The sequence below is a fragment of the Orbicella franksi genome, chromosome 1 (genome assembly GCF_964199315.1).
Source record: "Orbicella franksi chromosome 1, jaOrbFran1.1, whole genome shotgun sequence".
Classification (NCBI taxonomy): Eukaryota; Metazoa; Cnidaria; class Anthozoa; order Scleractinia; family Merulinidae; genus Orbicella; species Orbicella franksi.
The window spans coordinates 8,647,185-8,673,488 of record NC_138145.1 but is presented as its reverse complement, the minus strand read 5'-3'; the positions used below and the strand labels follow the sequence as shown (position 1 = coordinate 8,673,488).

Here is a 26,304-nt window from a genome sequence, read left to right as displayed (position 1 = left end):
GACGAGCGCTGTTTACTTCCTTGTTAGCCAAAAAATGCGTAAAGACCACTGAAAAGTATGGAATAGCTAACTGGATGTTGTGTATTTATATGGTTTCTCAGCCAGGTTATATCGGCCTTTTGAGAGAAATCTTCGTTATTTATAACTTGTTTCCGTGATACCGATGCAAACATACTCACGCTCCATACGTAAACTCGGAAACTCGTCAAGTGATATTTATCTCTGAAACAATTCACGCCAGAATAGTACGCAAGTGAAATCTTTCGACTCATGTAACAGATTTCGGAAAATCCTAATACAACAACAACAACAACAACAACAACAGCAAGAACTTTAATAATGTGTCAATATACTAGCTCGCTGCATGGAGCCTACTGATTGGAGACACTAAGGTTTCATGCATGCTCACATGGATTGAAAATTGAATAAATAGACTAATTATAATTCGCTGAACAATATTTACGATATTAAGTAGAAATATTAATAACAGTGAATTAATATTACAATTTAGGAATAGTCAAGAGATTTTGTAATTTAAGTGTCTGATGCTGTCAGTCGGGAAATTCTGTATACACCTATTCTCAGCTGTTAAACTAGCCTGGTCCTTTTTCTTTATGTTCCTTGCTGATAATGAAGTTATAACCTTGTCCTTGTCATTTTGACCATAGAAGTGGCCCAAAATTTGGGAGAAGTTTGGGAGAACGTGAGATCCCGTGGGAACACGGGCCGACAGGCGAGTGTTTCCACGAGATTCGAGATTTCTATGAGGTGGTAGCCTCATGAGGCTATCGCCTCATAGAAATCTCGAGCTCATAATCTAATTGTTTTATTAGAACTCTAACTGAAATTTCCTTCAAATAACGATTCCAATTATTTCTGGTCTTAGTATTAAATTTCACCGTTCTCTGATTGGCTACGCTACTCACTATCTCTTCCGTTGTAGATAGTAAGTAACGTAGCGTTGTGCGGGTGTTAACAAACTAGCGGCCGCTTCTCTGCGTTTTCGAAGTGTCTTAAAAAGAATGTAGATAAAGTTTTGAACGACTCATAGATTTATACTAAAACAGTTATATTATTCGCTCTCGATTTCTATGCGTGATAGTTAACTCCGGCTGCGCCCTCGTGAACTATCACGCGATAGAAATCGAGAGCGAATCATCTAGTTGTCATCTAATCAGCGCGCTTATTTTCTTTTGGCTATTTTCTAAAGTGACTTATCATACGTGCACGAGTAAGTAACTTGCCATATGAAGACCCCCCAATCACGCTAAATATAACGCTTATTGCATCAGTTTAGAGGCACATCATTCTTGGAAAGCAGTGTAAACATGGATAACCTTAAAGGTCAAACACAACGAGATTTGAACATTTTTTCTTTTATCCCAAAGCCTTTAAAAAAATAGTTTAACCAAAATGAAGAAGAATCAACTCTTAAAACACGTTTTGTGCGAACTGTGACCCTCAAGAAACGAAGAACGACGTGAACGAAGCCATCCACTCAACAAAAGTCCAGATTATTATTATAATCCAATTGTTGTCTCGCAAGTTCAATACAGCTAGTGTTGTTGTGATTTTCATTTTTTATTTTCTATAAATTGTTAAGATATCGTAGGCTAGGTTAGTGTGCGAAACCAAGAAATATAGTCGCAAATTATTACAGAGATATTCGATGTTTTAATTTCTCTCCTATAACTGATTTTTCCCCAGCATTACCGTGTATTCTAGTGGAGATCGGCTACCCAGAGTCAAGTTAAAAACGTAAATATTGCCGAGGCCAATGTCAATAAATATTTGATTATTTTTTCTCATCCCTCTTCAGGTTGCCGATATTGAGATAGGACTAAAAGGTACAGTACCATGTACTTTTAGACAAAGTTTAGTGAACGATGATAAGTCAAGACTACTGCAAGGCTAACCGGCGCAACATAGTATATTTAAAACAGCATTTCGGTTGACCAGACCAGCCCTCGACAGGTCTAGATGTGACTAAATTTTAAAATTAAATTACAATACTATATAAGGGAGGATGCCGTAACACAGTTCAGAAACTAAGAAAGGAGTGACAGAAATGACATGGGGGAATCCTCAGTGTCTACAATATTTGCCTCATTAGCATAAGTATTTCAGTTTCTGATGGAGCTACAAAATAAATCAGTTCTGAATATTGAAAGGTAATAGCACGATTAACTCTGCCAATGAATATGAGCTTGATGTATTGAATACTTTTTGTACAACACGGGTTTAAAAACTCAGTTTTTACAAAGAATGTATGAGCTCATTAGCGCTATTGCCACCCGGAAATTTGCAGTTTTTGAAAGACAATATGTCCTTGAATATTACACCCAGAGCTAAAAATTTCACCATGTATTAAATTTTACTAGCTGTTAAGCTGCCCTGAGTCAATTCATATCTAACATATTTCCTTCGTTGTACGTTGCCTGATGAGTGTGGTCACTGTTTGACCATACGAAACAGAACTGTAGCAATAAAACGATGAATCACTCCTGAAGTCTTAAACTGGTTTCAATTAACATACAATGCTCCTTTAAGAGTTGAGGACCCTTTGAAATCCATTCACCGCAAGGAAATATAATGTTTCCTTCTGTACGCAAGGCCATATGCAAATCAGCAAAATGTACACAATGACGTCAGCATGAATCCCCCTATACAAGAGGATACCAAGAAAACAAAACAAATAAGTAAAAATAACACCAGTCTACGCAGGATACAAGTTCAGTGATCGGATAACTCACGCTTGTGTTTTTATTCGCAAAAGAGCACACGCAATATCAAAACGTTTTCAAAAAACTAAATTATAACTTCCGTGATCAAACATGAATTCACATCTCACGCAGCGAAATTTCGCAGTGATTGCTGTTTTGTAAGTCTTTGGAAATATACAAAATAGATGAACCGTTTAAAATGTAGATTTTTAGAAAGAATGTGAAAATAATTATATTTCTTAATAGCGTCGCCTAAAGTGTCAAATATTTGTAAAAAGCTACATATGCAAAAAAGTCACTTGTCGGCTGCCCAAGGCTTCAACATGGTGGCCAAAACGGCGGACTCTCGAGTACTCGTTGCAGAGTTTTTGCTGTCAAAGTAACTATGACTCTAAAAATTAAACCTAGGTTTTTGCTTACGTTCCTTTTCATTTGAACAGCTTTAATTTAGTACTTCATGGCCCTATATATTTTGCTTTCCTTCCTTTCTCTTTTGTTTTTGTTGCATATTTACTTTTGTCAGTTGTTATAATAGCGTATTAGTAGCAGTAGTAGTAGTATTGTATCTGTTAGTTGCACTATTTTTAGTTTTGTCCTCATTAGTAATATCGTCGTTATTTAAAATTAATTCCTGTTAAAAAAAGTTGTTGTATTGTTAGTATTGTAAGCAATGTAGATTGTTATTGTAATTTGTAAGTAATAAAGTGCAAGTAAGTTTAGTTTAAACCATATCAAACCAGTGTAAAATTGCGCATAAAGTGTAGCATTACAAATAAAAAAAAAGGTTTTTGCTCACGATGCATTATATACTCTTGTCAAACGTTTTTAAAAAAATGTTTTTTAGCCTTCTGTTCTCCTTTACGCTAGTCAAGTACACTGATACAATACCAGATATGTATCTAGGCAACATCTAGAAATATCAAAAGTGCGTACCAATTCTGGAAAACAAACAATAACTTACAGAGCAACTATTCCCTGGGACAATATCCCCACGCACCTTAAGGTCATTCCCCAGTATTGCATCCGTACTGCGCATAATTTCATGCGTGATTAGCACAGTGCGCGCATTAAAAAATGGCGGCTTTTTCTTTACGGCTGGACCTCGCCATAGAGGTAAATCGTCATTTTCTCGCAAACGAGTATGGTGACCTATCATTTTATTCTGTTGTTTTGAATTGGGTAATAAATTTCTCTGTGCAATATAAATATGGCCCAGTTCTCAGTGTAGAACAAAAAAAGCAATCGTTGGAAACGTGAATTTAGCAAGCAATCGTAACTACAATCACGGTGCTGTTATAAGGATTTATTGGGTGTAAACAAGGTGCTGTTGCTCCTAAACGAACATGGGGACCCCTCATTTTTATTTCAAAATGTAAGTTCCTATAATATAAAGAATCAATAGTCAAAGTTTCACAAAATCTCAGTGCAGGTTTTTTTTTCAGCGGAATGACCTTAAAGATCTCATTGCCTTCAACTTCTCTAAACAACTGAAATTTTATTTACTGTCTGAACAACATTGTGAAAACTTGTATTGATTTTCTCCATTCTAGTATACCATGTACACATCTCTTCTCTTCAGTAAGAATTCTACGCATTCTCAATATCCATGTTACCTGTTACCTAGCTTCTTTGTGCCTCGTGGCACAAAAGGCCTCACTATCCATAGAAACCTTAAAATAACTGAAGACTGAATAGAAAACTCTCGGGTTACCTCATTCTCCAGAAATTCTAGATGTATGAGTAAATTAAGTTTTTTGTTGTTGTTGCTGTTCAACTGATGTCTAAATTTATTTTCCTCTCATAAGTAATAGCTATTCGACTGACTGGTGTACAATTCAGGAAGTAATCACCAAAGTAATTTTAAAAATCGGACGAGCTCGCAGCTCTAGGCCGATTTGAAATACGAGCAAGATTACTCTCTGAATTGCACGACACGATATCCAGTTACTAATTAATCTTATCAATAACAATTTTTGAGCTTACAAAAATTTCCTTCCAGCTTTACTTGAACGAAAACGTCAGTAGCACTTCTGTAAGTTTCAAGAACTGTAGGAAACATTAATAAGGAAACCATTAAAGCGCAGATAATTGACGTGCGAATGGCGTATATATGCAATTACAAGGTGTATTTGAAAACCTGTAATTGGACACCCACGTGATCGCACGCCGAGCAGGTGACAAATAGGCTAGGCGCGAGAAGAACCAATAACATAGATCTCCCGCCGGGCAAAGGCTCGCTAAGCGGAGCACAATTTGATTTTCTCATGGTTATCATCGCTAAAGGTATTGCTCGTAGGCGCGTATGCACGACGACGACGGCAGCGACGGAGTCAGGCAAGATGGCGGCAATACTCCAGTGAAAATGAAATGACAGAGACACGCACCTTTGGTTTATAGCGTACTTCTTTGATATTGGACACAAAACTTGTGGTCAATTGACACCTGTCAAACAAGCTACCTGCTGACTAGTATAACGTGACCATATCGCGGGCTCATCGAGATCATGTGTTTTTTAACTTTGTCACTCACCAAGTGCTGGTTTTCCATTGGATCGCGGGCTCATGTCAGTTAACGTTTTGTAAACGGGGCCCGGTTGTTCAGAAGTCGGTTAACGCTAACCCAGGATTAAAAGTTAACCGAAGTATAAATCTTTCTTTGACACAAATGTTTTTCACTGCTTCTGTTTTGTGTAGTTTGAGATTATTGAAACTCAAATAGGAGGCCAAACAATATTAACAGAAAACCTCACCGAAAAGTCACAAAACTCAAAACAATCTGCCCCAGTAGCTCCGGCTAAATCTATATATTAACTCTTATTAGTTTTGAAATCAGACAGTAGTATATGGCCTGTTGCAATTAAAAAATGAAAACCATCATAGTGGCAATCATGAATAATATATATTTCAAGATAACACTGGACGAAAAAAATGTTTTTTCTCAAATTTGGCTCCGCGAAAATATGATGTAGATGGTTTAAAATCGAAATACTAATGGTAAATACCCCATTTGCCATACCTTTACACGGTACGTAAAGGTGAGGCAAATGCGACATTTACCATTAACCATTCCCGCATAACCTATTCGTTTTTAAAAATTTACTTTATAATTGTTGAGTCTAATCAGTGGCCTCTCAATGCTTTGTGAATGATACTGAAAATCTCTCAAACTACTACAGGCCAGCATGTATAAGTAATGAAGAACTGAAGGCTGCTCATGGGGATCTTATTTCATCATTACTTACATGTTTACAAACTGTGAGTTGGTGGGAGGGGTAACAAGGAAAGTCGGCAGCACAAGGTGCAGAAAATCAGTGTTTTCAGGCCTGTTGTCTTCCTGTCACTTTTATTACGCTGCTGTTTTACATTTCTTTACAACTCCGATTATTATATATAAAACTGAACTGCATATCGACAATTCGTATAACTGCATCGCTTATATGTTAAAGGAAAGATATTGATATTTCACTTTGTTCAGACTTCATTCCCATCTGTGCGTACACGGCAGAGCCTGAGAAAATAAATATCAGATATTAAAATTCAAATGTTCATTAATTCTTGCTTTGATTTGATGAATTGTAAGTGTTTTGTATAATTATAAGTCATTGTTTTTCAGTTATTTTAGGCTAAAATCAAGGTTATGGATTTTGCTGTAGTGGTATGACACAAGGAGCTACAAGAACGAGATATTAGTCTGAAATAGCTTACAAAAGGGTTCGAGAATCGTACGGCACACCAACACCTAACATTCTTATTTAGACCAAGCTCCCTGAATTTGATAAAGGATTGCACTTCAATGTGGCATTTTTGAAATAATATAAGGTTATTTATATTCTTTTGGGGTGCCTTCAGGGAAATCTATCGTAAACGCGTTATTTTCGGTAAAACTCCAGCAAACGATACATTACCGAAAAGGTAATAAAATGAAGCTTTGCTAAGCACGCGGGAAGCTTCAAACTCAAAACCGTAGATGTTCATTTCGCTAAATAACCCGACTTCGCATTATCACGCACAACGAAAAAAAAAACAAAACAAAAAAAACTGTACTATGTGAATCAGCACTAGATATGCTACCAAAGTGAGTCGGGCTTTAACGATCTTCCTATTGGTTTCTGAGAAATAAGCTCTAAAGTGGACCAATGTATATGTGATTTTTTTTTTTGTCAAAATAAAAATATTTCGAAAACATTTCGGCATATTTTCGAGCACCAATGTCCGACGATCATTTTGAAGAAATTTCGTAAAAATTCTTCAAATTCACATACTGGCCAGAAATTAGCGGGTGTCTGGAAAACCCGGGTAGCAAGTAGCTAGTAGTCCCGAATAGCGTATAGCGTATAGCGAATAGCAAATAGTGCGAACAGTGCGAATAGTCTCGAATAGTGCGAATAGTCGCATATAGTTGCCAATAGTGGCAAATAAGGAAAGGGGGGTGGGGGGCGATAAAGGCGAATGACCACGAATGACAGAAATTTGGTACCCAGTGCCTCGCAGTCAACCTCGCAGCAACGTGGACACTTATCAGGGCAAACGATATTTCTAAACGCAATTTCTTCTGTTTTCACTGCTGCATGAGCTTAGTCGAAACAATCAGCGTTCGCGGATAAACGCTATTGCTCCACGTGATCGGTTTCAAGGAATCCAGATCAGTGCTGGACTAAAGCGCTGAATATTTACGACTATCTGTCACTATTCGCAACTATTCGCGACCATTCGCGACTGTTCGACACTATTCGAGACTTATTCGCACTATTCGTACTATTCGCTATTCGCTATTCGGGACTATTCGCTATTCGCTATTTGCGACTATACGCTATTCACTATTCGGGTTTTCCACACACCCGAAATCAGTCAACTCTGTGAGAAGACAAACTTGGGGAATTAAGCCTCAAAATCGGTACAGATGTTCATATCGTGCACGCAAGCCGAAAGATCGGATCCGAGACCAAGCCAAAGGAAGAGACACCCCTATCGTGAATCAAGAATGCGTTGTATACCATTTTAAGTATTTTAAGTGTAACCCGTGCGATGCAGATTATATCGACTGCACATACCAATTCCTGTATCAACGTATTGAGGAACATAACGGGTTTGCGATTAGGAAACACGTCAGAGAGCAACATGGGAGGCAAGTGACATAGATCTTACATTTATGATCTTACGGAAGAGCCAGAGCAAATTTGACAGCTTAATTTATGAGATTCTTTTTATAAAAGAACTAGAGCAAACTTTGAACAAGCAGTCAGACTCCATCTGACCAAAGTTATTTTCATAGCGCAGCCGTATTTTATATTGATTTTATCATTTGTAGTTTTCAACATAGTTCTTTTGTCTTATTTATCCTTTTGTATTTTAGAGGTCTTATGACTGGCATTTTACAACGTTTAGTGTACGTTAACGTAATATTTGTATCGCTTTTCAAATCCTCATGGCCTAATTTTTCTCATATATGCAGAAATTTCAACCACTTTTTTTAAACCCCGAAAAGGTTATTAGTAACCTTAAACTCTAAAGACGCGAGCCCTTTTGATCATTCGCTCGTTCTTTAACTCGCTCGATCCAGTGTTCAATCAGATCAGGTTTTTTTCTAGGTGGTTGTTATGTTACTGCAGAGTTTGCCGAAAAAGGACGATTTTCCTATGTAGTAAGGTAGTCTCGACTTGCTTCAGTTACAAGGAAATTACTCACCATCAGCACTACCACCACCATCATCACCATCACCTCCCCCAGGTCTTGCGACTGAAAAAAACAAAGAAGATACAATGAAAAAAAAAGGAAAACAAAACAAAAACAAAATCAAGGACGGAGATTATCTCTTTTACACGACAATGAAATTTATTCACAATTAATTTAGCTAAAATGACCCTAAAAATATTGAAGATCCGATACCAGGATTCATTATAAACGAGATAAAAAACGTTCTCTGGTAAAATTGTTTAAAGTTGTGAGCTTTCAACAGCCAGTCTGCTGTCTTCGACGGACAAAAATGAAATGATAAAATAGAGCTTAAAGTTTTAGAATATAACAAGCGAATGGCATATATAAAATAGAATACGTGTGAAAGAATGTGAGAATGCTAAAATTAGTGTTTGTTTAAAAGAATGTTATATTGTCCCGGCAGAGGGCACGAATTGTTGTCGGTCTCGGCCGTTTTCGCTGTGTCCCAGGATTCCCGCGTCTTTCTAATGCGGCTGTTGCCTTTGTCAATTATCTCAGCATTGTTAAAGTCGATGGTATGATCAAAGGCCCAGGCATGTTTCGCTACATTGGAGCCTTTAGCACATTGTTTAGTATTTCTGATATGTTCTTTTCGCCTTGTACTAAACGATCTTTTTGTCTCGCCGATGTAACTCCAGGGAAAAGACCCACAAGGCATTTCGTAAACAACATTGCACTGGTCGTCGACCCGAGGTCTAAACTTGGGAACAGGGAACTCTTGTTGTAGTGTTTTGATTGGTTTGTTGGTTACTCGAATATCATGACTTTTGAGAATTCTAGAAAGAGGCTCGGTAATACCTTTGATGTAGGGAAGGACCGCGAAGCTCTGACTATTCGTTGGGTCAGCCCAACTGAAGAACATCCCAACTAGTTCTTCAGGTGAAGGTGTTGGAGGAGTCGAAGATTTCTTTCTTATGATATCAGCAGTGACTTTTTGTGGGTAGCCATTAGATCGTAACGCGGTGCTAATGCGATCAATTTCACGGGCTTTTCTATGGGGCGCCGTTTGTAAATTTATTATTTAGACCGAATTTATGCCATTTTCCCCTTATTTATAAATAATTGGAAATGCCACAAAATTTGTTTATAAATAAGACACAAGAACTTGTCCGTTGATATGTAAATAATTATTTTAGGTACGTCCTGATTTATAAATAATCTTTTACCATAGAGTTATTATATATAAATAACAAACTAAACAACTTCAATTATTTATAAATCAGGTCATCTCTAAAATAGTTATTTACATATCATAAAGTTTGTAAATCCCATTATTTATAAATAAATTACTTCGCCGGGAGTGTAAATTCATTGTTTAGAAATAATAAATTTCACCTCGCCGAGTGTAAATTTATTATTTATAAATAATGAACTTTACTGAGTGTGTAAATTCATTATTTAGAAATAATGAATTTCACCTCACCGACTGTAAATTTACTATTTATAAATAATGAACTTCTCTGAGTGTGTAAATTCATTATTTAGAAATTCATTATTTAGAGATAATGAAGTTTCATCTCGCCGAGGGTAAATTTATTACTTAGAAATAATGAACTTCACTGAGTATGTAAATTCATTATTTAGAAATAATGAAAGTATGAATGGCTGACCCAGCGTCTCTTGCCCGATCGATTTCGGAGGTTGTTTCTCGCGCCATAAGTGAGACAGTAAATGCTGCCCTTGTTCAGGTAGGTATGCAGCCTGAAATTCAGCAGTGACAGATCCAGGGGAGGCTTCCCCCCCCCCCCCTTATTTTGAATAATTGTGTTTAAGCGAGAATCACGCTTCAAATATCTATTGTGTAGTTCTTATTCACTCAACAATTCGGCTGCATGAAGAAAATGCAGAGCTTTTAAAATCGGGAAATCGAATAATGTATTTACTTGCTCAGATAATTCTTTGTAGCCTGCGAACAGGCTCGCGTTGGAGCACAAACGCGCTCGGCGTAGCTGAGAGCGAGAAATCGACGGGCGAAGCCGCAAGAGGAGAAAGTCACTTTCTTGGCGCTTCTTTCCCGCCGATCGCTATTCCTCTTCGTCACTCGTGCGTTTGACTCAAACGTGAGCCTGCTCGCAGGTTAAATTCTTTGTGACCTTTGTGACCTTTGGACGGATAGCTGTGCGACACACTTTGTTTGGCTCGATCAAGTCACGGCTAAGCATGTCTATTCCAGGCAAGTCCAAAGATCGTACACGTGGAAAGCTAAATTAATTGAATAGACCTTTTTCGACTGGGCGGTTTGTTGCCCCATTTCAGACCATGTGATGATACTCTTGAGAATTCTTCCTTTCAAATTTTCAAATAGTTGCGCGTATATGAAAAAATAATTTTTAGATGAATAAAAGAACAATTCTCTAGAGAATATCACGTGGTCTGTAATGGAACAACAAACCGCCCAAGCGAAAAAGGTCTATTTCAATAGAAATCAGACCTTTCACTTAACACGCCAAGCGATTTTTATTTTCTTTATGCAGCAGTTTCTTTTCTTAAAATTTACCTGTTACCTCGGCCTTTGAGTAGTTGTTCCTGTTGCAGTGTGAGCTGCCGAATTGTTGAGTGAATAAGAACGACATAATAGATATTTGAAGCGTGGGGTGGGGGGGAACGGGTCCCCGGGCCCCTCACCCAGATCCGCCACTGCTGAATTTCAGGCTGCATACCTACCTGAGCAAGGGCAGCATTAACTGTCTCACTTATGGCGCGAGAAACAACCTCCGAAATCGATCGGGCAAGAGGCGCTGGGTCAGCCATTCATACTTTCATTATTTCTAAATAATGAATTTACATACTCAGTGAAGTTCATTATTTAGAAGTAATAAATTTACACTCGGCGAGATGAAACTTCATTATTTGTAAATAATGAATTTACACACACGGTTAAATTCATTATTTCTAAATAATAAATTTACACTCGGCGAGGTGAAACTTCATTATTTCTAAATAATGAATTTACACACTCAGTGAAGTTCATTATTTATAAATAATAAATTTACACTCGGCGAGGTGACATTTAATATTTCTAAATAATGAATTTACACACTCAGTGAAGTTCATTATTTATAAATAATAAATTTACACTCGGCGAGGTGAAATTCATTATTTCTAAATAATGAATTTACACACTTAGTGAAGTTCATTATCTATAAATAATTAATTTACACTCCCGGCGAAGTAATTTATTTATAAATAATGGGATTTACAAACTTTATGATATGTAAATAACTATTTTAGAGATGACCTGATTTATAAATAATTGAAGTTGTTTAGTTTGTTATTTATATATAATAACTCTATGGTAAAAGATTATTTACAAATCAGGACGTACCTAAAATAATTATTTACATATCAACGGACAAGTTCTTGTGTCTTACTTATAAACAAATTTTGTGGCGTTTCCAATTATTTATAAATAAGGGGGAAATGGCATAAATTCGGTCTAAATAATAAATTTACAAACGGCGCCCCATACTTTTCCAGCTTCCGAGTTTGGAAGTTTTAGGGCTCTATGTAAAAGTGTTGCTGCAGTGCTGATTTTGTGCTCTCTGTCATGATGTGAACGGAAATGAAGATATCTGTCCGTGTGCATGGGCTTCCGATAGACATCAATGTTGAGCCTCTCATTATCGCGAGAAATAAGGGTGTCGAGGAATGGCGACTGGCCATTAGATTCGTGCTCGATGGTGAAGGAAATATGCGGGTCGATAGAGTTCAGTGAGTCATGAAAAGAAGTAGCTGCATTCGTTTTGATGACACAAAAACTGTGTTCTACGTAACGTCCAGGTAACGTTTCCAGATTTTGGGAGGAACCGCGGTTGATCAACCACGGTTCCACCCAAAATCTGGAAACGTTACCTAGACGACAGTTTTTGTGTCATCAGAAAGAATGCAGTTACTTCTTTTCATGGCTCACTGCACTCTATCGACCCGCATATTTCATTCACCATGGAGCAAGAATCTAATGGCCAGCTGCCATTCCTCGACACCCTTATTTCTCGCGAGGCCGACAACAATTCGTGCCCTCTGCCGGGACAATATAACATTCTTTCAAACAAACACTAATTTTACACTTTCAGCATTCTCACATTCTTTCACGCGTATTCTATTTTATATATGCCATTCGCTTGTTATATTCTAAAACGTTTAGGTCTATTTTATCATTTCATTTCTGTCGGTCGAAGACAGCAGACTGGCTGTTGAAAGCTCACAACTTTAGACAATTTTACCAGAGAACGTTTTTTATCTCGTTTAAAATGACCCTGGATGATACTCCCTGTCTTATTCTTTCTTTGAATGGCAGACCAAAGTCATAAAGAAAGTAACTTACCCTTCAGGTTCGGGTTTAGGTTCAGGATCTCCACTGCCATCAGCATCATCATCGTCCATAATATCGTCATCACCTCCAGGGCCCGCTCCTAGAACGTAATGAAGATAGAGTGAAAAAGATATTAGGAAGAGCTGACATTTTCTTTCTTAGAAAACCAAACTTCGCTAGGGTGACAAAATTCCATTTCTTAAAACAAAAACATAAGACCTGGACGGTGCACAACAGGTTTTGGAAAAAAAAAAAATTGATCTTATCAGGAAGACAAAGTTGTCGTCCTTCGAAGGTATTTCAAATAGAAGATTGCAAACTATTTTCTTAAAAGCTATCTTAGGTTTTTCTCTTAAGGTGGGTGTTATATTATTTCCGAGCACTGCTCCATTGCGCAAAAGAGCAGATTTTCCTCTTATATAAACTATTCTCGTCCTGCTTCACCCAATTAGACTTACCAAAGCTACGACTGCCACCGGCGCCGCCATCTCCTCCGCCTCCTCCACCGCCACCACCGCCTTGCCCACCACCACCACCTCCACCACTGCCGCCGCCGCCACCGCTACCTCCGCCACCACAGCTTAGCACTAAAAATAAAGAAGATACCATGCGAAAAGCTCTGGTCAAGAGCTGAGTTTATATCCTATGACACGACACTGAGAGTAATCCAATTAATCTAGGATTACTTTACACAAATCTTAACAGAAATACTGCCGATACTGTTATGTTTCATAATGGTAGCTTTTTTCGGCATCGAATACCGATTGATTCAGGTGACGATATTGCTTTTGCGTTGTACGATTAAAAACACTTAGCAATTATCTCGATAACCACTTTCCGTCTTGAGAAACGAAATGTCTTTGAACAGAGCTTTTTACAATACTTTTACTTGGCAATTTTTTTACCTGATTTAATTTCTAATTTGAAAAGCCAAGCCCGGACTTTCACATTTTCCTGGCGATTCAGCAGTGGCAGCTTCCTTATGCACCGGGGCCTTTGATCTAATTCTGTGCAAAGTTTTCCCTCGCGTCACTTCCTCATGGGAAATACCCAACAAAAATCAGTTCGATTGTCTCTCTCAGTTGAGCGTGAATGGAGAGAGTATTTCCTCGTGAACAACAAAATGCTTAGGATAACCTTTTTTCACTGGAGATAATTTGCTTAGTCCTACACTGCAGCATTTGTCTCAAAAAACTGCTATTCATTTGATCTAGTTTGACAAGTAACTTTTAAATCACGTTGTCCTAGCAAAAGAGAGTATTATTAAATTTGGTGACTGATTCATTTTTAACTTGGAAAATCCAATTTGTAGGTATAGTCTATGGGCCACAATGAATTTTCTTACCAGTTTTAGGGACAAATTATGAGTAGTGTCTTTTTGAAGAATGAACCAAAGTATTGAAAAAAAAAAAAAATGTAATAGCCTTGTGCAATTTGTAGCTTTAGAGTTTAATTTTATAGTTAAAAATCTCAAAAATTAGCCTCCGGGCTTGAAAACGAAGCTCTAAAAATAAAAGTGTTTCAAATTGTCAGAAATTTCAAGGCGTTTGATAGGCAGGAAGAAAAACAAACACAATATGTTACTTTTTCATATTTTTGCAGTGTTCAGTTCAAAAATGGGCTTCTTAACACCTTTTTTAAATGGTATAATAATATGCTTGATTTGCTATGCATCATGGGTAACCAATATGGCGAGCAATTTAGAGATATCATTGTCAGAATGGGAGCGTTTCATACCGCCTGCACTTCGTTTGGAATAATCGGAAATGGGCTCCAGGATGCTGGTTTGAGAGACCAATGTGTAGAGTGCCAAGTGATTGCAGAGGGTTCAGTGTCGGGCTTGCTGGAAGAACGGAAATACAAGCGTTCCGTGCGGTGTGGTCTGGATTCCAAAAGTGGGTAGCAGAGAAGCACGATGGGAATAAGTGTTTAGTAGATAAAATATTTTGTGGTCTTCAGAGCTAGCGTGATAATGTTTGCGAAGCTGAGTGCAAGAAGAAACTTTGCGAAAACTGTTTCGCTGAGGTTGCCGAGCTGTATACTGTCAGTAATTCTTGTTAGAAGGTCGCAAAAATAAAACAAAAAAAATCAAGCAAAAGAATACGGAGAAACATTTTTAGAAATGAAGCTTAGTTGCCATAGCAAGCAGACAGAAAGGCCTTCTATCTCAACCTCGAAACATGCTGTAGCACTCAGTTATTGTATTTAATTCCGTAGAACATTTTATGTATCGCACCGGTCAGTCAACAAAAGTGATCATTAAACAATGTCAATTGATCACGTGACTTCAAATGAAAGCTACATCGTTAGCGTGGCTATCATACATAAAGATAAAGTAGAGTGAACAAGGTTTCCGAAAAAGGTATGATAGCCTTTTTCCTTAAGAGTGGTAAGACATTTTGTTGTCCTGGCCAATGGACTATATGGATGGGAGACTCACTCGATCCTTCCTTCGCTTCCTGTAAGAAGTTTTGTGATCGAATCCGCTGACTAATGTATAAGGCTTTCACAGTCGCTGCGAAAGTTACATTTCACCATCCATTCGACCTGAAGGTGATTAACAGACGATTTCCTCATGGAGCGATAAGTTTTAATTTTTATTGGCAATGTTTCTCATTTGTTCTTTGTATTTCTGACGTAATTACTCAATAACTTACCGCGGAAATAATCAACATCAATAGACTATGCATAGTCTCTTGTCTACATTCAATAGATTTTTGCACGAATTAACGTCTCCATGTATGGAAGCTAGTTATATAAATAGCGCATTTTTGAAGAAGTCCTTACAAGACTGTTAAAAAAGAAGATATTGAAAATCAACAAAATTGAATAGCTGTATGAAATTTCGAATGATTCAAGGTGTGATTAAAATTGTTAGATGAGAAATGGACAGGAGAATTGAGGAGAATCAGTGCGATGCGTTTCGCAAAAGAAAAGACCTTACACAGGGCTGGGATTTCTAGAGTGACTGATATCGCCTTCATAAGGGAAGAAAAAAAGGAAATCGTTACAACACGGGGTATTTGTATTCGGTCATCCAATCAAGTACGAACGTCGCAGAACAGGGCAGAACTTTGTTGAACTGACGAGACACGGTGCTGTCCCTGTGATATAGTGATTCCAATCCGAACACAGTGTTTTTTTCTAAACAAAGAGAGAAAAAAATTCGAAGCCCGAACTTGGAATTGAGACCCCAGAACCTACAATCGTAAATGCCTAACTGAAGACCGGTTTCACTGGTCAAACTGCCCTTTACCACATGAGGCAATGGATGGGCTAAGCCGAAGACGAAGAAGCCACCAAAAAGAAGATACAAGAGAGTAAAATCACTCAGCATTGGCAGGGGAAATAAAGAACGAAACAAATAGGAGAGAAAATCAGAACCCGAAATACAGGTATTTTATGACTGCGTCACTGCTTCCTTTGGTGATCGGATATAGTAGCGTTCCTTTCTTTGTGGTAACGTCTTCGACAAGGATCGTCAAATAACTTCATGAATGTTTTCAACGGTGTCACAGTTTATCATGTGTTCCTTTACCTTTGCGTTTTGCACAATTTCTATTTCTTTTTTCGCCTTTATAGCTCGATTTGGAAATAATATATGACCTAAGGATTAATAGCTCAGTTCAGTGGCATCAAAATTCTCACTGTTTACAAACGATCCATTTTCCAAGTTGAGTGGCTCAAGCCAAATTGATTTTCGACAGTCGTCTAAAACGACAATTAGGGTGCAGTTAACTAACCTTTTTGACACTGAATGATTCCCACCACTATAGCAAGAACTAGCCAAAGTTTCATGACGAGCGCTGTTTACTTCCTTGTTAGCCAAAAACTGCGTAAAGAGCACTGAAAAGTGTGGTGAAAGCAAACTGGATGTTGTTTATAAGTATGGTTTCTCAGCCAGGTTATATCGGCGTTTGAGAGGAATCTACCTTATTTATTACCTGTTTCCGGGACACCGATGCAAACATACTCACCCACCATACGTAAACTAGGAAACTCATTAAGTGATCTTTATCCCTGAAACAATACAGGTAAAAATGGTAAGCAAGCTATATCTTTCGTGTGACAGATTTTGGAAAATTGTAAAGCACCAACAACGAGAACAACAACTTTAATAATGTAACAGTCTACTAGGTGGCAACGGGGGATCTACTATTGGGACAAAGACAAAATCCATACCCAAATACATTGAAATTGGCTAACAAGGTAAATTAAACTTCTGCTGAACAATACTGACTACATTAAGTAGAAGTATTTATAGTAATCAATTGATATTATAATCAAGTATAGTCGAGAGATTTTTTTAATTCAAGATCATTTAAGTGTCTGCTGCTATCAGTAGGGAAAGTAGAACCTCAGGCGTTGTAGTGGCCCAAAATATGTTTACCATGTCTGACGGTATTATAATATCGTCAGACATACTGTCCGACATCGTGAACATACTTTGTAGATTTAAAAATCTACACCTAATCAAAGATTCCTGTGAGCCAGCTCATGGATGAATGTTTCTTTTTGCCTCAGTTTCAAAACGAGTGTTCGTGCAAAACTGAGTTTGATTTGCATAAAAAGGAACTTGTAGGTGAAAGTCGAAAGGACGAAAGGCAACTCGGAAATGGCCTATTGGATGAATGTAGAAAGGTAGTTAAATAAAACGAGAAGAGAAATTGATCATTGTAGGATTCTTCTTGGTACTGCAGTGAAAAACAGGAAAAATAGACATCGTTTGGTCAAATGTGATGTATAGTTTCTAATGTCCAAATATGATTGCTTATTGAAACCCTTTAGGTGGCTTAATTCGTTCTTTGGTACAATCATTTTATAATAAATAATTATTTATTACATATTTGAAATTTCAACAGAAATAAGATTTCAACAGAGCACAACAACAAAAACCAAGATGAACACTGCTTTTATTAGGAACAGTTTCTTTCTTATTAAGTCAATCCACGGAAATACAAAAGAAAAGCTAAGAGGAGACATTGTAGCCAACAGTCTCCTATACATGTAGATTATACATTTTTATTGAGTTATAAATAAAATAATCGTTACAGCAGCATTACACACATGTAATAGAAGTACGGCATGATAGCGGCCATTTTAAGAGTTGAATGAAAATTCAACTGGTATAAGCTGGAACAGTTAGGATAGCTTATACTTGAAATAAACACTGCAAGATTTGTATTTAATTATAGAGACAGATTAACACATTCTATTTTTGTGTCTCCTTATGATGGGTTCTAGTAGTTTCATTTAATTGTGGTCCCAATAGAAAGGACTGATTTTACTCTAGATGTACGTGTATATATGTTCATGTGTGTGAACATGATACGGAGCTGCTAATGTTAAGTTGAAGTTGTATTTCTGTATTCCACTGTAAAGCTATAGGTTCATTTCTGAGATAAGTTTTGACACATGTAGTGAGTTCAGGTGGATTTCACTGGTTGACATTCTTGACTTTAAGGCACCTTTATGAAGTTCGAAACTCTTAAATTATACGAGCAGTTTTAAATGTATGCTTGTAACCAATGTCTTTAGCAAAGAATGAGTTTCAACAGGTCAAGTGGCAGCTGACACAAGTGTTGAAAGCATCTTATTCTCTCTTTAAGCAGGAGTATTCCACATCGATCTGTAATTCTCAGATTAATTCCATGAAGTCTTAATGGTGACTTAACAATGGTGTTGTTAAAGCCAGTTTCTACGAAGTCTTTCGATATTATTTTTGGCAGCTGATAAACAAGTATTGCATTAGTAATGGTGTTGTTAATATTAACATCTGCTTACTGTCACTTGCATATTATACTGTAGTTGTTACTGCAGTGTTCACCTGGGTTATTTGGATATGCACAATAGTACAACTTCACCTGCAATACCAAATAAAGAGGATAGTCGCATATTCTAAAAGGGCATAAAAATGAATACAGAAATATTATACATGTATATCTTTAATTAGCTGCCCTTTCCCTTCTCCCCCTACCCAATCCCAATAAAAATAGGCTACTTATCTAAATGTGGTGTCCAAGCGATATTTCTTGCTTTTCTGGAAAGAGTTTAAGAAAGAATGTGCCAATTATGAATGGCATGCTCTCCTTCAAGAAACATTGGAGCTAAAATAATTCCTGTAACTCTTATGTACATCATCTGCAAGTTCTGGTAGAGTTACGTGTACTTTTGAATCTCTAAGCGGACTAGGAATTTAGGACCATGAAAAGCACAGGAAATTCAAACCATTTTTCCTCATTAGTAATATCATCGTTGTTTAGAATTAATTCTTGTTAAAAAAGTTGTTATATTGTTAGTATCGTAAGTAATGTAGATTGTTACTGTAATTTGTAAGTAATAAAGTGTAAGTAAGTTTAGTTTTGTAAAATTGTACATAAAGTGTAGTATTACAAATAAAAAAAAAAAAAGGTTTTTGCTCACGATGCATTATATAAACTTTTTAAAAAATGTTTAAACACAGTGTTTTTTTTAGCCTTCTGTTCTCCTTTACGCTAGTCAAGTACACTGATACAATACCAGATATGTATCTAGGCAAAATCTATAAATGATATCAAAAGTGCGTACTAATTCTGGAAAACAAACAATAACTTACAGAGCAACTATTCTCTGGGACAATATCCCCACGCACCTTGAGGTCATTCCCCAGTATTGCATCCGTACTGCGCATGATTTCCCGCGTAATTAGCACGCGCGCATTAAAAAATGGCGGCTTTTTCATTGCGGCTGGACCTCGCCATAAAGGTAAATCGTCATTTCCTCGCAAACGAGTATGGTGATCTATCATTTTATTCTGTTGTTTTGAATTGGGTAATAAATTTCTCTGTGTAATATAAATATGGACCAGTTCTCAGTGTAGAACAAAAAAAAGACAATCGTTGGGAACGTGAGTTTACATGGTGTTGTTATGGGGATTTATTGGGTATAAAGAAGGTGCTGTTGCTCCTAAACGAACATGGGGATCCCTCATTTTTATTTCAAAATGTAAGTTCCTATAATATAAAGAGTCAATAGACAAAGTTTCACAAAAATCTCAGTGCAGGTTTTATTTCAGTGGAATGACCTCAAAGATCTCATTGCCTTCAACTTCTCTAAACAACTGAAATTTTATTTACTGTCTGAACAACATTGTTAAAACTTGTATTGATTTTCTCCATTCTATTTTACCATGTACACATCTCTTCTCTTAAGAATTCTATGTATTCTCAATATCCATAAAAACCTTAAAATAACTGAAGACTGAATAGAAAACTCTCGGGTTACCTCATTCTCCAGAAATTCTAAATGTATGAGTTTTTTGTTGTTGTTGCTGTTTAACTGATGTCTAAATTTATTTTCGTCTGACTGACTGGTGTACAATTCAGGAAGTAATCACCAAAGTTCTAGGCCGATTTGAAATACGAGCAAGATTACTCTCTGAATTGCACGACACGAGATCCAGTCACTAATTAATCGTATCAATAACAATTTTTGAGCTTAGAAAAATCTCCTTTCAGCTTTTCTTGAACAAAAACGTCAGTAGCACTTTCTGTAAGTTTCAAAAACTGTAGGAAACATTAATAAGGAAACTATTAAAGCGCAGATAATTGACGTGCGAATGGCGTATATATCCAATTACAAGGTGTATTTGAAAACCTGTAATTGGACACCCACGTGATCGCATGCCGAGCAGGTGACAAATAGGCCAGGCGCGAGAAGAACCGATAACATAGAGCTCCGGCCGGCCGAAGGGTCGCCAAGCGGAGCACCATACTCATACAGGAAACAAAAGAAAAAAACCACGAATTGATTTTCTCATGGTTATCATGGCTAGCGGTATTGCTCGTAGGCGCGCACGCACGACGACGACGACGGCGCCGGAGTAGCACAAGATGGCAGCCATACTCCAGTGAAAATGAAATGGCAGAGACACGCACCCTTGGTTTATAGCGTACTTCTTTTATATTGGACATCAAAGTTATGGTCAATTGACACCTGTCAAACAAACTACCTGCTGACTAGTATAACGTGAACATATCGCGGGCTCATCGAGATCATGTGTTTTTTTAGTTTGTTGCTCATCAAGTGCTGGTTTTCTATTGGATCGCGGGCTCATGTCAGGTTAACTTTTTGTAAACGTGGCCCGGTTGTTCAGAAGTGGTTAACGCTAACCCAGGATTAAAAGTTAACCGAAGTATCAATTTTTCTTTTATACAAATGTTTTTCACTGCTTCTGTTGTGTGTAGTTTGAGATTATTGAAACTCAAATAGGAGGCCAAACAGTGTTAACAGAAAACCTCACCGAAAAGTCACAAAACTCAAAACAAAATTCTTGCTTATCCTGGGCTAGCTTAATAAGGCTTTGAGCAATCTGCCCCAGTAGCTCCGGCTAAATCTCTATATTAAATTTTATTAGTTTTGAAATCAGAAAGTAGTATATGGCCTATTGCAATCAAAAAATGAAAACCATCATGGTGGCAATCATGAATAATATATATTTCAAGATAACACTAGGCGAAAAAAATGTTTTTTCTCAAATTTGGCTCAGCGAATATATGATGTAGACGGTTAAAAATCGAAATACTAATGGTAAATACCCCATTTGCCACACCTTTACACGGTACGTAAAGGTGAGACAAATGCGACATTTACCATTTTTGTAACACATTAACCTATTCGTTTTTAAACATTTACTTTATAATTGTTGATTCTAATCAGTGGCCTCTCAATGCTTTGTAAATGATACTGAAAGCCTCTCAAACTACTACAGGCCAGCATGTATAAGTAATGAAAAACTGAAGGCTGCTCATGGGGATCTTATTTCATCATTACTTACATGTTTACAAACTGTGAGTCGGTGGGACGGATAACAAGGAAAGTCGGCAGCACAAGGTGCAGAAAATCAGTGTTTTCAGGCCTGTTGTCTTCCTGTCACTTTTATTACGCTGCTCTTTTACATTTCTTTACAACTCCGATTATTATATATAAAACTGAACTGCATATCGACAATTCGTATCACTGCATTGCTTATATGTTAAAGGAAAGGCATTAAGGGATTGATATTTCACTTTGTTCAGACTTCATTCCCATCAGTGCGTACACGGCAGAGCCTGAGAAAATAAATATCAGATATTAAAATTCAAATGTTCAAATGAGTTGTAAGTGTTTTGTGTAATTATAAGTCATTGTTTTTCAGTTATTTTAGGCTAAAATCAAGGTTATGGATTTCGTTGCAGTGGTATGACACAAGGAGCTACAAGAACGAGATATTAGTCTGAAATAGTTTACAAAAGGGTTCGAGAATCGTACGGCACACCAATACCTAACATTCTTATTTAGAGCAAGCTCCCTGAATTTGATAAAGGATTGCACTTCAATGTGGCATTTTTGAAATAATATAAGGTTATTTATATTCTTTTGGGGTGCCTTCAGGGAAATCTATCGTAAACGCGTTATTTTCGGTAAAACTCCAGCAAACGATACATTACCGAAAAGGTAATAAACTGAAGCTTTGCTAAGCACGCGAGAAGCTTCAAACTCAAAACCGTAGATGTTCATTTCGCTAAATAACCCGACTTCGCATTATCACGCACAACGAAAAAAAAAAACAAAACAAAAAAAACTGTACTATGTGAATCAGCACTAGATATGCTACCAAAGTGAGTCGGGCTTTAACGATCTTCCTATTGGTTTCTGAGAAATAAGCTCTAAAGTGGACCAATGCATATGTGATTTTTTTGTCAAAATAAAAATATTTCGAAAATATTTCGGCATATTTTCGAGAACCAATGTCCGACGATCATTTGGAAGAAATTTCGTAAAAATTCTTCAAATTCACATACTGGCCAGAAATTATCGGGTGTCTGTAAAACCCGAGTAGCAAGTAGCTAGTAGTCTCGAATAGGGTATAGCGTATAGCGAATAGCAAATAGTGCGAACAGTGCGAATAGTCTCGAATAGTGCGAATAGTCGCGTATAGTGGCCAGTAGTGGCAAATAAGGAAAGGGGGGTTGGGGGGGGGGGGGCGGGGCGATAAAGGCGAATTACCACGAATGACAGAAATTTGGTACCCAGTACCTCGCAGTCAACCTCGCAGCAATGTGGATACTTATCAGGGCAAAAGATATTTCTAAACGCAATTTCTTCTGTTTTCACTGCTGCATGAGCTTAGTCGAAACAATCAGCGTTCGCGGATAAACGCTATTGCTCCACGTGATCGGTTTCAAGGAATCCAGATCAGTGCTGGACTAAAGCGCTGAATATTTACGACTATCTGTCACTATTCGCAACTATTCGCGACTATTCGCGACTGTTCGACACTATTCGCGACTGTTCGACACTATTCGAGACTTATTCGCACTATTCGTACTATTCGCTATTCGCTATTCGGGACTATTCGCTATTCGCTATTTGCGACTATACGCTATTCGCTATTCGGGTTTTCCACACACCCGAAATCAGCCAACTCTGTGAGAAGACAAACGTGGGGAATTAAGCCTCAAAATCGGTACAGATGTTCATATCGTGCACGCAAGCCGAAAGATCGGATCCGAGACCAAGCCAAAGGAAGAGACACCCCTATCGTGAATCAAGAATGTGTTGTATACCATTTTAAGTATTTTAAGTGTAACCTGTGCGATGCAGATTATATCGACTGCACATACCAATTCCTGTATCAACGTATTGAGGAACATAACGGGTTTGCGATTAGGAAACACGTCAGAGAGCAACATGGGAGGCAAGTGACATAGATCTTACATTTATGATCTTACGGAAGAGCCAGAGCAAATTTGACAGCTTAATTTATGAGATTCTTTTTATAAAAGAACTAGAGCAAACTTTGAACAAGCAGTCAGACTCCATCTGACCAAAGTTATTTTCATAGCGCAGCCGTATTTTATATTGATTTTATCATTTGTAGTTTTCAACATAGTTCTTTTGTCTTATTTATCCTTTTGTATTTTAGAGGTCTTATGACTGGCATTTTACAACGTTTAGTGTACATTAACGTAATATTTGTATCGCTTTTCAAATCCTCATGGCCTAATTTTTCTCATATATGCAGAAATTTCAACCACTTTTTTTAAACCCCGAAAAGGTTATCAGTAGCCTTAAACTCTAAAGACCCGAGCCCTTTTGATCATTCGCTCGTTCTTTAACTCGCTCGATCCAGTGTTCAATCAGATCAGGTTTTTTTCTAGGTGGTTGTTATGTTACTGCAGAGTTTGCCGAAAAAGGACGATTTTCCTACGTAGTAAGGTAGTCTCGACTTGCTTCAGTTACAAGGAAATTACTCACCATCAGCACTACCACCACCATCATCACCATCACCTCCCCCAGGTCTTGCGACTGAAAAAAACAAAGAAGATACAATGAAAAAAAAAGGAAAACAAAACAAAAACAAAATCAAGGACGGAGATTATCTCTTTTACACGACAATGAAATTTATTCATAATTAATTTAGCTAAAATGACCCTAAAAATATTGAAGATCCGATACCAGGATTCATTATAAACGAGATAAAAAACGTTCTCTGGTAAAATTGTTTAAAGTTGTGAGCTTTCAACAGCCAGTCAGCTGTCTTCGACGGACAAAAATGAAATGATAAAATAGAGCTTAAAGTTTTAGAATATAACAAGCGAATGGCATATATAAAATAGAATACGTGTGAAAGAATGTGAGAATGCTAAAATTAGTGTTTGTTTAAAAGAATGTTATATTGTCCCGGCAGAGGGCACGAATTGTTGTCGGTCTCGGCCGTTTTCGCTGTGTCCCAGGGTTCCCGCGTCTTTCTAATGCGGCTGTTGCCTTTGTCAATTATCTCAGCATTGTTAAAGTCGATGGTATGATCAAAGGCCCAGGCATGTTTCGCTACATTGGAGCCTTTAGCACATTGTTTAGTATTTCTGATATGTTCTTTTCGCCTTGTACTAAACGATCTTTTTGTCTCGCCGATGTAACTCCAGGGAAAAGACCCACAAGGCATTTCGTAAACAACATTGCACTGGTCGTCGACCCGAGGTCTAAACTTGGGAACAGGGAACTCTTGTTGTAGTGTTTTGATTGGTTTGTTGGTTACTCGAATATCATGACTTTTGAGAATTCTAGAAAGAGGCTCGGTAATACCTTTGATGTAGGGAAGGACCGCGAAGCTCTGACTATTCGTTGGGTCAGCCCAACTGAAGAACATCCCAACTAGTTCTTCAGGTGAAGGCGTTGGAGGAGTCGAAGATTTCTTTCTTATGATATCAGCAGTGACTTTTTGTGGGTAGCCATTAGATCGTAACGCGGTGCTAATGCGATCAATTTCACGGGCTTTTCCAGCTTCTGAGTTTGGAAGTTTTAGGGCTCTATGTAAAAGTGTCGCTGCAGTGCTGATTTTGTGCTCTCTGTCATGATGTGAACGGAAATGAAGATATCTGTCCGTGTGCATGGGCTTCCGATAGACATCAATGTTGAGCCTCTCATTATCGCGAGAAATAAGGGTGTCGAGGAATGGCGGCTGGCCATTAGATTCGTGCTCGATGGTGAAGGAAATATGCGGGTCGATAGAGTTCAGTGAGTCATGAAAAGAAGTAGCTGCATTCGTTTTGATGACACAAAAACTGTGTTCTACGTAACGTCCAGGTAACGTTTCCAGATTTTGGGAGGAACCGCGGTTGATCAACCACGGTTCCACCCAAAATCTGGAAACGTTACCTAGACGACAGTTTTTGTGTCATCAGAAAGAATGCAGTTACTTCTTTTCATGGCTCACTGAACTCTATCGACCCGCATATTTCATTCACCATGGAGCAAGAATCTAATGGCCAGCTGCCATTCCTCGACACCCTTATTTCTCGCGAGGCCGACAACAATTCGTGCCCTCTGCCGGGACAATATAACATTCTTTCAAACAAACACTAATTTTACACCTTTAGCATTCTCACATTCTTTCACGCGTATTCTATTTTATATATGCCATTCGCTTGTTATATTCTAAAACGTTTAGGTCTATTTTATCATTTCATTTCTGTCGGTCGAAGACAGCAGACTGGCTGTTGAAAGCTCACAACTTTAGACAATTTTACCAGAGAACGTTTTTTATCTCGTTTAAAATGACCCTGGATGATACTCCCTGTCTTATTCTTTCTTTGAATGGCAGACCAAAGTCATAAAGAAAGTAACTTACCCTTCAGGTTCGGGTTTAGGTTCAGGATCTCCACTGCCATCAGCATCATCATCGTCCATAATATCGTCATCACCTCCAGGGCCCGCTCCTAGAACGTAATGAAGATAGAGTGAAAAAGATATTAGGAAGAGCTGACATTTTCTTTCTTAGAAAACCAAACTTCGCTAGGGTGACAAAATTCCATTTCTTAAAACAAAAACATAAGACCTGGACGGTGCACAACAGGTTTTGGAAAAAAAAAAATTGATCTTATCAGGAAGACAAAGTTGTCGTCCTTCGAAGGTATTTCAAATAGAAGATTGCAAACTATTTTCTTAAAAGCTATCTTAGGTTTTTCTCTTAAGGTGGGTGTTATATTATTTCCGAGCACTGCTCCATTGCGCAAAAGAGCAGATTTTCCTCTTA

At 37.7% G+C, this 26,304-nt stretch overlaps 1 protein-coding gene and 1 long non-coding RNA gene across 4 annotated transcripts; both read right to left on the bottom strand.

Moving 5' to 3' along the window:
- Positions 1-5,950: 5,950 nt before the first annotated feature.
- On the bottom strand, positions 5,951-17,656 carry LOC145488004 (uncharacterized). 3 transcript variants are annotated; one of them, XR_014049472.1, is made up of 4 exons: positions 13,208-13,350; positions 12,762-12,849; positions 8,408-8,458; positions 5,951-6,230 (listed from the first exon to the last, which is right to left on the bottom strand). It is a non-coding gene; the product is annotated as an uncharacterized LOC145488004 (long non-coding RNA). The 3 variants fall into 3 exon arrangements; XR_014049470.1 differs by lacking the exon at positions 5,951-6,230 and having other exon boundaries at positions 7,269-8,458; positions 13,208-17,656; XR_014049471.1 differs by lacking the exons at positions 5,951-6,230; positions 8,408-8,458 and adding an exon at positions 9,904-12,557 and having other exon boundaries at positions 12,693-12,849; positions 13,208-17,656.
- Positions 17,657-24,315: 6,659 nt separating this feature from the next.
- Positions 24,316-25,920, bottom strand: LOC145487984 (uncharacterized). Its single transcript, XM_081466752.1, has 2 exons — positions 25,831-25,920; positions 24,316-25,695 (listed from the first exon to the last, which is right to left on the bottom strand). The coding sequence occupies exon 2, from the start codon at positions 25,159-25,161 to the stop codon at positions 24,421-24,423; it is 741 nt and encodes a 246-aa protein (XP_081322878.1). The 5' UTR covers positions 25,162-25,695; positions 25,831-25,920; the 3' UTR covers positions 24,316-24,420.
- Positions 25,921-26,304: the final 384 nt, after the last annotated feature.